Below are 12157 nucleotides of genomic sequence, written 5' to 3'. Positions count from 1 at the left end.
TTTGCTTCAAACCGCTTAAAATTCATATGAAGAAGAAATGCTATTGTTATCACGCGCACACATACCTTCTATGTGTCAACTGTATAAACTATGTATGCACACACATAAGTTATATGTGCATATTATTATAGAATGGGGTTTTATGTGCCTAATAGTTATGAAATGTGAATGTAAGATTAATATTTCTTGTGAATACACACATTAGGTTTATGTGCCAGCAAATAGTGTCTATATGCCTCCGTTAATTGCAAAAATCTATGTGTAAAATCAATAGGCATAACGTTTACTTTTTTTTGAGTGAACTAACGAATTTGATTCGTTAGTTGGACCGACTGACAGATGTCAAAAACTCTCCAAAGGAGACGTTAGTAGTGTAATAGCATCTATTCACATCTCTAATAATTGTCAGATTGATTGATAGTATATTTGACATAAGATTTTGACATTCAGATGCTTTTCAGTTGGACAATGGTCCAACTAGCGGAGGTCCAACTAAAAAGCGGTCCAGTTAAAAAATGTCCAACCAGCGAATCACGACTGTATAGCGCAAATAAAAATTTATTACGTTAAAGGACGATTCAGAGGATACATTAGCTTCCGTCAACGTCAACGGAACGTCACCGTTCCGTCAGGATAAGTTTATTACGTTTCTCTTGTGCCCGTTCATACGTGCCGTACGTCAAAACGTTCCGTGCCGTTGATGTTGCGGGCGAATGCCTCCATTTAACTGCATGTAACATATCCTGACGGAACGGTGACGTTCCGTTGACGTTGACGGAAGCTGATGTATCGTCTGAATCGTCCTTAAAGCAGCCTTTTTGGATAATCATTAGGTTTGTTCCAGTACACGGAAGTCACTCCCTGTTGCTCCGGAGCAAGAAATTCTTGCTCCTTTTCACTCCGATTTGCTACCAGAAGAAGAAAAAGAAAAGAAGATAATGCAGGAACGATTTTCTCCCTGTTTGCTCCGGAGTACTTCCAGTTTCTCCTGGTACTGGAACAAACCTATTGCTAGCGCAAAACCTCTCCTAGAGCATTTAACCGAAAACTGCATATCAAGAAGACTGGCAACTCTATCCAGAATCTGGAGACAGTAACAGCAACGCCACTGGCGGGTAAAGGTGGTACTTCCCTGGGACGGGACATGCGAAGACGGTCTTCTTTTTCCCTCTCGATTTTGTTGTTATTTTGCAAGGAAAAGTTCGCTCACAATATAATTTCAAACAAAGGTCAATGATAGAGCTGTGCAGATGAGGTACAGAGTTGTGCCGATGATGTACGGAAAATGATGTAGCTTTCACATGACACAAAATAATGTTATCATTCATATGAATAATCTGATTATAGCTTCATTATCCGTAACTGTCAAGTAGTAGAGTTTTGTACCTATTTTTACCTAGAGCCGAAAATTAAATAACTGTTTACAAGAATTTTGAATTTATCTTGTCATAGACTAATAGATCGCAATCGATTGATCAATTTCACCGGTCTGATATAAACAGAGCAATTGCATAACCTTTCTGCTGAGAAAGTTAAACTAATTTCTACGCACACAATATTTTCCACAAATTTGAACGAGAGACGCAATGTTTCATAAGTTGTGCAGGTTATTTTTGCTATGGCAACCCAAAATAAGAGGAAAAGAGGCTTCTAGTTCTAGATTTTCTGTACTCCTCCCTGCGGGAAACGCGGAGACAGGTTACTATGGTTATTTAACAGAACTTTGTTGGCTGTTTTTGAATTGACAGAAGTGTGCTACCACGGCGCTCAGAAGCGAGGCTTGCTACTCCGCGAATTCTGCGGTGACGTCAGAGAAATCATTGAGATAAACAGACGGATTTCTACACCCAGCCAAATCATGCAGAAATTCATAACAATTATCTTATGATGTATAGAAAAATAACAAAACTATGTTTTCATAAGATGATTATGTAAAAATAAGACTTTATTGGGTGTTGAATACGTTACTCGCTTGAGTTTCATACGAGCATCTTATGATTCACATTGTAACGGCCCACCCTAGCCGCAAAATCAATAAGAGTGAAGATGAGCGCCTTTACTTGGATACAAGGAGACAGTACGACTTTAATCGGTAAGTGAATAGGTCGATGTGAACTATCGGGGATTTCGCGGGAGATTTCTTTATTTTATCGGTTATATTTCCGAGTGGGGACTAACCGCGTGGTTGCCAAATAAGTACTGTGGTAGAAGCATTTTTTACGCTACGTGGCCGATCGAGGCGGGTTCGGTCACATCTGGGGGCTCAACCGGGATATTGATTGTAAGAATTGCTCGGGGAGTAATAATTTGCATAGTGCTTTATTCCTCGGGACAAAGGAAGTGGTGAAAATACGATTGGAGCTAATTGTTACGAGATTCGAGCAGTGAAAGAGACAACCAGTAAAGATACGATTGTGATTAGAATGGTTGTCAGATTCGAGCAGTGAAGGAGACAACCAGTAAAGATACGATTGTGATTAGAATGGTTGTCAGATTCGAGCAGTGAAGGAGACAACCGTTGAGTGTTATCGATCAGCAAATGTAGAAGTGATTCCAAAATGTGTTGGTAACCCAGCAAAGGGTAATTGGTGGTAGTGCAAACACTCCAGTGAGTGAGCGAGTATCTGCCTGATCGAGAGCAAGTCGGGTAGTGGTTAAACATTAAGAGATCGTTTATCGGAACAAACAGTGTGTGAAATAAACAAAATGAATAATTCCTCTTGGCTGGTTTCCCCAACTGGGCCGTTTATTCAGGGTCAAATGAACCGAGTGCAGTTTTCGTCTACACCGCAATCGAACCCAGCGAGGTCAGACGATATAGTGGGTTCGCAATTAAATAATGGCGGAGAAAACGGAATTCCCGCTAATGCAAATGTAGTGAACAATGCGTGGGATCAAAACATCGGGCCGGGAGGAGAGCCTGGTGTAGGGCAGATAGAGAATCCGGAACAAGCAGGACCACCGTTAGGATCCAATGAGGGTTTATCAGAGACGGCTAGTCTATTAGAACAGAATAGGAGGTGTCATGAAACGTTGGTGAATCTTGTCCAGTCACTGCATAATCGGATGAATGCGTTAGAACAAAACATTGCGGCTAAACCTCCACAAAATAACCCAGCGTTGGTTCATCCACCAACCCTCAGTGGACCTATCGAAACGCAGGACAGTCAACGGGTTTTCCCATCAAATAGCGGAACTGGAGTACAATACGCTGTTCCCACGACCAGAATAGATTGGCCGAATGTTGCGCCAATTCTTCACCCTAACGTTCCACAAAGTCATAACGCTGCCTGGTTCGGCCCTGCAAGTGTGAATGCGCACGGTAGCCGGTGGTCTGGCTTATATGCATCTGGTCATTTATTGCCGCAGCAGATGTCACACGGCTGGCCTGGCGACAACGGAATTGGTATCAGTATTCCACATGGATATCGACCAGTTGGGCCGAGGGGCACAGATCTTGGTCCATCTTTAAACAACAACAGTTCGGCTGTTCCCACCACCGCAGAAGGAAATGTTTCTCGAGGAAATCTCTTCCCACGACCGATATTTAGTGGCGTAAATGACGATCTCCACCCGGTGGAATTTTTAACCGAACTGGAACGGTATTGCGTACATCAAAGCTTGGGGGAGTATGATAAATTGCCTGTCGCGCTCTCTTGCTTGGTGGGTGAAGCCAAGATATGGGCTAGAGGGTTTGGGTATTTGTTCCAGAACTATGGAACTTTCACACACTATTTCCGAGATCAATATTGGGGACCCACGACGCAACGCCAAGTTTCAGAGGATATTGCACGGGGCTCATATGTCCCCAAGGAAGGGTCCAGAATGGCCCAATATTTTCTGGGAATTGTCACCAAAGCTAGGTTTCTTACTCCTGCTCCGACTGAAAGAGAACTTATTCAACACTTGTCGAAGCATTTTCCTCGAAATGTTCAACAGTTGTTGGGATCATGTATGGACATCGGAGCGGCCTTCGACACTCTACAATCCGAAGATAGATTCATTAACTCTTCAACGCGTTATAGTAACTCGAACACTCCACAAAACTGGCGTTCTCGTGAATCAGCTGGCAGCGGTCGAAACGGGAACAGAACCGCGTGGGCAGGCACGACTGGGGGTCAGCTAGGCCCGAATGGAGGACACAATTACACCAGTTCAAGCAATGTGCGGATGGCCGTGGTGGAAGAAGAAGAGGTATCCGGATCACTGGATTCTTCGGTTCTAACAGTATTTGTTGGACCTGATGAGTTACTCGAGGAAGATCACGAACAGGTTAGAAAAACAAAACCGAGGAAGTCTCCATACGTTACTGTAACTGTCGGGGATATGCAACTACAGGCGTTAGTAGACAGTGGGTGCGAGCTGTCGTGTATTTCCAGAGAGCTGTACAACCAATTAAAAAGAAGCGATATAAGTATGGCCGAACTACCCATGCGAGGAATATCTCTACGAGGAGCATTTGGCAAGAAAAGTAAAAGAGTCACAACACAAGTCTTATTAACAGTGGAATTCAATGGATGGCCGGTAGATGTCCCATTTGTAATTGTACAAGAGTTGGTTAACCCTATGATACTTGGTGGAGATTTTCAAGATGATTTAAGTGTCTGGATCCATCTGGATGAACAGAGAATCCGTTTAGTGAAAGAGGGGAAGGAGCTATGGGTCAACTTCAGCCCAACCAGTGGACGAAAAGATTGCGTAGAAAACATTTCCCTGTGCGAACGTATGATCAACTTTGTCGACGAAGAACCGATAGAGACAGAATTAAAAAATAATCCAGGGGCGCGAATAACCTTAAGCGAGACTGAAAACATTGAATTACAAAAACTGATGCAAGAATTTGCAGACATATTCTCAGAACAACGACCAGGATTAACTACCCTATATCATCACGAAATATTAGTGACAGATGATAAGCCATTTAACTTGAAACAATATCCAGTCCCCTTTTCACGAGCAGCAAAGGTGGAGGAAACGCTAACTCAGATGGAGGAATGGGGAGTAATTGGCCGCTGTCCAACTCCATATGTCAATCCACTAGTCACCACGATGAAAAAAAAAATGGCGATGTGCGAGTTTGCCTTGATGCACGCCGATTAAACAAAGTGCTAGTCAGGGATCATGAAAAACCACCGAATATGCAGGAAATACTGCAGAAGTTTCATGGATCGAAATACTTTTCATCAATCGATCTTACTTCATCGTATTGGCAAATTCCGATCACTCCTGAACATCGTAAATATACCGGGTTCATGTACAATTCGAGGACATATGTGTTCAATGTTCTGCCATTTGGGTTGAACACCGCCGTGGCCAGTTTTTCGAGAGCGATGGACTTGATTCTTGGGCCGGAGATTTTGGCTTTCGTAGAAAAATATGTGGATGATTTGTTGGTGCACTCTGCCACGTTCAGACAACATATCACTCATTTGCGACGTCTGTTTGTCAGGTTGCGAGAGGCAGGGCTAAAGGTCAGTGTGGCAAAGTCTCATTTTTTCCGTGATACCGTTAGTTTTTTGGGCCACGTCATTGGAGCAGCCGGCATTGCAATTGACCCTGATAAAACCTCAGCTATACACAATTTTCCTACACCCGGGACATTGCACGACTTGCGCAGTTTCCTGGGACTAGTAAGCTACGTCTCCCGATTTGTACCCAAATTCTCCATGATAGCCCGACCGTTATATGATCTCCTTCAAAAGGAAAAGCCGTGGAAGTGGCTGAAACCACAAGAGACTGCATTCTATGAGCTGAAGGAGCTGTTTCTTAAGTATACTATGTTAAATCACCCTGATCCGAACCTCGTATTCGAGGTCCAGACTGATAGCTCAACCAAAGGGATCGCCGCGATACTTTTTCAGCGTCCCAGTTCGGGCGACATGAAAGTGATTTCCTACGCGAGTAGGACTTTAAAACCGGCGGAGGTCAATTATACGGTTACCGAGTTGGAAGCGCTTGCAGTGGTATGGGCGCTGGATAAATGGAGACAATATCTGTTGGGGAGACACATGAAAATAATAACCGATCACAAGGCGCTGATATTTCTAAAACAGTGTAAGCTTCTCAACGGACGCCTTACCCGATGGGTCCTTTTCCTGCAACAATATGATTATGATATAGAACATTGCAAGGGAGTAGACAATACTATCGCGGATACCCTATCACGATATCCCACAGAATTTATAATCAACGAAAGGGAAACCGGTCCAGCGTTTCACATAGCCTTGATGACTGGTCGGCTAAGTGCAACTGAGAAGGGTTTCCGCTGTGCCATTCGGGATATACGATCACAACAAGAGACAGATTCGTCGATAAGAAAAGTTCAGAGCATACTGGATGAGTCCGGAAGTATCGTTCAAAAGAACATGAAGTGCCAGATTCGTGAGGGTATTTTGTTTGTGTCCATGAAACGAGACGCAAATTGGCGAGTTTGGATCCCGAAGGGGCTGGTACTGAACGTTCTGAAGTTCTTCCACGAGGAAAGGGGGCACTTCGGTGTGTACAAAACATACGAGGCTATTAAACGATCAGCGTATTGGCGAGGCATGCGTAAGGATGTGAAAAATTTCGTTAAACAGTGCTTGACGTGTCAGCTAGCAAAAAACAGAAACTTCAAATTGACGGGTACATGCCGTAGCATCTTGCCTCAAAAGAAAAACCAAATCATTTCCATTGATTTGTATGGACCGCTACCTACAGGGACCGCAGGAGTGAAACACATTTTGGTAATCCTTGATGTGTTTACAAAATATGTGACTCTGTGCAGCATCCGAAAACCAACCGCTCGGGTCCTATGGCGTAGAATGCAAGCCTATATTAGTACCCACGGAAAACCAGAAGCGATTTTATGTGATCAGGGAACACAGTTCACGGCTAAAGACTGGGTGAACAGCTGCATGTTAGAAGGGATTAAGCTGATTCATACCTGTGTTCGGCATCCTCAAGCGAACCCAGTAGAACGGGTGATGCGAGAACTGTCCCGTCTGTGCCGAAGCTATTGTCAAGAGAATCACCGGACTTGGGCAAATAAGCTGGGGAAATTTTCGGAAATGATCAACGCTGTATCTCATGAGTCAACATTGTGTTCACCCTACGAGTTGCAATTCGGAACGAAACCCACCGATGCTCTACGAGGCCTTTTGGATTACCCACCGGGTGGAAGCAGCTCTGAAGCTGTAAATCTAGAGGTAATACAGGCCACTATGAAACGGAAGGCGGCGGTCCGGAACAAAAGGTTGGTAGGACCAACTATGAGCTTCCGAGCAGGCGACCTGGTTTTAGTGAAAGCAAATCCGGTATCCTCAGAAATAGACGGTGTAATAAAAAAATTCTTCATGGTGTATGAGGGACCGTACCGTGTTACCAAGGTGTGTCATGAAGATGTCTATTGTTTGGCTCATCCAGATAAGGACAAGGAAAGAGGGCGGTTCCACATAAGCTTGTTGAAGCCGTTCTATGGGTCTCCGGGCCCTAAACTTTAACACCATCATACAAACTGGAACTGAATGGCATGGAATGATAAGTGACGCGAAAACTAAAAATGTGCCATTCATAGTATTCGCTGGGAGGGGGTGATGTAACGGCCCACCCTAGCCGCAAAATCAATAAGAGTGAAGATGAGCGCCTTTACTTGGATACAAGGAGACAGTACGACTTTAATCGGTAAGTGAATAGGTCGATGTGAACTATCGGGGATTTCGCGGGAGATTTCTTTATTTTATCGGTTATATTTCCGAGTGGGGACTAACCGCGTGGTTGCCAAATAAGTACTGTGGTAGAAGCATTTTTTACGCTACGTGGCCGATCGAGGCGGGTTCGGTCACAACATAAACATAAGAGAAATATATAATTTTGCCTTATGAAAAATCGAAAATGCGTTATGGAAAATTAAATCATAGCGAACCGATTTGACGAAATAAAGGCCGCTTCTTATGATTTACATACGTCCTGATTGTGGCTAAAAAATATACGAAATACTTATGAAGTTCACTGTATTTTTTGGCTGAGTGTAGAAAGTTGATAATTGAAAATATTTAAACTCTTACGGTAAAAAAAAACAATGTGCAACGAATTCTTGACGTAATTTACGCCATAATTACACTAGACACCAGAGGTAAAAATAATCGAAGCTCTTATTTGACGGCTGAAAATGAACCTGTTGCGATTCGCGGTGAATAGAAAAAAATATTCATATGCCTATAAAGCATATGAAACAACAATCATGCCAGGGCCTACTTTGATGCGTTTGATTCGTTGCTGTACGGTCACTTCGTGTAATAATCGGAACCGAATGAAAAAACGTGGATGGATGAATGGCCGCTTTGTTCGTTTAACCACAGAGAAGAGACGTCCATCTTCAGCATTCAACTTGTGTAAAATCTCTAACGGTTTCAAAGATAGTTTGGATATCTAAACCAGGTGCGCTACTGTCGTCATGTTTTTTTGTGGCTGAGTGCGACAGAATTGACAGCGGTTATTCCTCTACCCAGTCAAACTAGTCCGGAACCGATTCGGACTTCCAGCATGAATTCCAGCTCAAATGCGTCAACCGATAGAGTCGGAATCGGTTGTTTTCTTTGAGCTAGATTCCATGCTGAATCCATCCAGGATTTCGAACCGGTTCCGGAATTGATTGGACAGATAGTTGGGATAGGTTGGTGTGGCGGCGCTAGTGTTTATCGTATATTAATTCAAATGTTTACACAAGTTTTTTAAATATTTTTGTTCGATCATGGATGTCTGTTCTCTGTGGTTTAACGTTTTCAGCTGCGTGCGGCTGAATATGATCAATTTTAATTCAATGAATTTGAATATTTTAAACTCTGCTAGACACAGTATATAATCAGTGCAGCCATGTGATTAGTAGCGAAATTTGGGAATTTGACTGCATGTCATAGAAAACATATCCAACCGTTATTTCCTATTCCCAGCATAGGTTTTGGACATCGGCATAGCTTCCTTCCCTGGTAACATTTGAAGTTTTATGGTAGTTTTATAGCCACTCATAAAACTTAGATTACCCTTGTAGCGTGCTATAAAACTTTGAATGCTGCTTGGGTTGTGATCTATCAGGTGCCGATCATTCGGTGGCAGCAAACAAAATATGAATTTTATTTAATTATTTCAATTATTATTTAATGAATTAAAATATCAACAAAAAAATAAATTAATAAAATATTCTACAATTACTACTTAAAAATGATTCAATCTACAATTTATTTATCTGACAATCTCCAATCTTATTCACACAAGGTGATGGCAAGTTTTTCATAGTGTTTAACTAATCTTATGAAATAATTATCTCACTGATTATTCAAAAAATACTCCTCAATATTTTCAATAAACATATTCGGCATTAATTTTTCACTGTCTAATATAAATATGCATTTGTCGGTCGCTAAGGTGACCAAACTCACGAATGGAATTATTTGTTTGTTAGAAAATAAAGTAATATTTTTTTTAAATATTATTTTTTTCATGAAAATCTATATAATAAAGCAACAATTGTAACAATCTAATAAATGCATCCTAAAATAGCTTGGAATTTATTTTTTGATACCAAATTCTTAACTTTCTTAGTTTTGTGGCAATTTCATTATTGAGCTTTTATATAATTGATGCACAATTACAGCAGCGTAAAATCAATTAAACGAAAAGTGGCACATCATCATGTTTTAGCGGCGTCGGCGGTAAAACATGATGATGAGTTATGTTCTACCATGGACCATGCGGTAGACTTGGGTGCAACGCCCAGCTCCTACTTAGCAGAAGGCAAAGAATTCTTCATTGCTTTCGTTTCTCTTAGTCTCAAATTAGCCGAAAATAACCAACAAAAACGACAAAAGATTTTTTAACAAAAGCATATAAATATAGATTCAAAACAAATTTTATAAATGCAAAATTTTTGTTTTTAATTCGTCATAGACTTTGCCAGGAATTAACGATACTGCCCAAACGTTATTGCTTTCAAGAAAGTGAAAATCGTCAAGATAGGTCCGGTTCGCAATGACAGGCCATTGACGGTTCGCGGTGACATTTGCTTTTTTCACTTTGCACGTCCCGTCCCAGGTACTTCCTATAGTGATGCACACACACATATACACTTTTACATTAAGCGTCCTACCATCCTCCAATAGAGGCGCTGTAACCTCTGTCGCTTCTCGTTTGTATGGGAGGATGAAAGAGATATTGTCGCGCTTAAAATAAAATCTCACATTGCGGGCGTCTGAAAGGCGCATCAAATATAGCCGCAGTTGCTCCGCAAGCAGACTTCAGTGGAGCTTTATTTTTCTGCCAGCTGTGTGCTTTTTGAAAGCTTCAAGGAAAAAGCTGCCTATAAATTTATATAGGCGGCTGTCACGCGCCTATCTCAATTGAGCTTTCATATAATCGCATATCGAGCGATTATCCTGCAAGGCACAATATCAGTCTTCATAATATGTAGGCTTCGATTTAAGGTTGCACAGAGAATGCGCAAAATTCGCAAACGAAAAAAGCAGTTTTTTTCCACACCGTATGTCAGATCTTCATAAAAATCAATCAGACGTACTGTAACAATAACAACGTTCTACATACGCTGATTGATTTTTATTAAGATCTGACATACAATGTGGAAAAAACTGCTTTTTTCGTTTGCGAATTTAGCGCATTCTCTGTGCAACCTTAACCCAGATGACGGGTAGTGTATTTCTAGTTTCTCCCGGTGTTATACTTTAATTGTGACCTAAAATCGTCTCTTTCAAAACTAAGTAAAATAAGTGTCTCCTTGAAATTTTGCTTAGAAAAATCTTTCGAACCAACTCTATCGTCCTTCAAAACCGCATTGAAAAGCTCACTTTAGCACTTTAGTCTACCTGCTCATATTAGCTTAAGCCCCTAGTTTTTTAATTAGTTATTCCTCTGATTCGTTTTCCAATCCAGTAAACACAAATCATCTACATGTACAATCCAAAATGTTGCTTTGACATATCTACAATTAGTTACAATCTCAAGCAACACTACAATCAAATTAGATAAATACCATATTAACTTTTGAATAGGGCTAATAAGATTTGTGAACAAACTTTTGTTTTGCTGATTTCTCTCAATTTGCTATAATTTCAACGCGGAAAACATTTAAGATTGCTTCTACGAAGGGTAAAGATGTGGATTAATGTGTAGTTTTAATGAAATTTCACCCAGCAGCGAAACAAGTTTCTTTACAAAAATCTCTTGAGCCCTTTTTAATAATTAATATTGAATAATCAAAAACATAAGTGACGATTGTCGCATACCCACGTGTGTCATACATGTATCTTTTAGGGGAATATGACGATTTTTGGTGAAGATTCAACAACCAAATATAAATTTTAGCCATGAATAAAGAGGGTAATAAATTTTCAACATTTTACTTTTTCCAGGGAGTGGTAATCAACGAAATTTTCGACGGAGCCGAGTGTGACAACTGTCCCGATCAATGTCCAGGATTTTCTCCTCACGCTTGGAGGTAATTAAATCAAAACAAACGATCCTTTCATTTCCCGCTTCTATATTTATCAAACATATGAAATACTGCTTGCATATGCGCTTATATCTAAACATGATACTTTCAGGCACGAAAAAGGAACAAAAAGTAAATAAACAAGAAACAGCAATAAAACTTAAAATTTACGTCTCACACCCCGGCCATTCAAAGACTGACGTTGACATCTCCTTTTAGCCTGATTTCGCAGACGTTGTCGTTTCTTGGCGGGACACACCGAGATAATGTGTCCCTCCTCGCGGCAGTAGAAGCATAGCCGGTTCCGATAGCGACAATCCGACATAATATGATCCGACTGACCACATGCATCACAGTTTCCTCCTGGCCCGGCGATCCTACCATGACCGTCGGGTTGTCTGTGCGCAATACTAACCATCACATCCGCATGCTGACTGCTGGTAGCACTAACGCCGCAGGGATTCGAACGAGCAGCCCTCGTCGTCGTTGAAGTTGTGGTTTGGAAATAATTTTTGCTGTGTGCGATTGTGCCTCTCGGCGGAAGCGAAATCCGCGGTTGTCGTTGATTCCGATCTTGTTGATCGTAAATCGAATCCTCATCGTCTGAGGAGTAGGTGGTACAGCATTGGCCCATTGTCACCGAGCCACTCGAAGAAGGTTCTCACTTCCGTAAATCTT

General features: G+C 41.5%; 1 protein-coding gene across 1 annotated transcript in view; it reads left to right on the top strand.

The window, feature by feature from the left end:
* The window catches only part of LOC131690283 (four and a half LIM domains protein 2), a 605833-nt gene that overhangs the window by 95164 nt on the left and 498512 nt on the right, over positions 1-12157 (top strand). The window contains exon 2 of the mRNA XM_058975937.1: positions 11400-11485. Coding sequence (XP_058831920.1) covers positions 11400-11485 — 86 coding nt within the window. The remainder of the gene's footprint in view (positions 1-11399; positions 11486-12157) is intronic.

The sequence above is a fragment of the Topomyia yanbarensis genome, chromosome 3, assembly GCF_030247195.1.
Source record: "Topomyia yanbarensis strain Yona2022 chromosome 3, ASM3024719v1, whole genome shotgun sequence".
Classification (NCBI taxonomy): Eukaryota; Metazoa; Arthropoda; class Insecta; order Diptera; family Culicidae; genus Topomyia; species Topomyia yanbarensis.
Note: the sequence above shows the minus strand (reverse complement) of the source record. Positions and strands in the feature narration are given on the sequence as shown.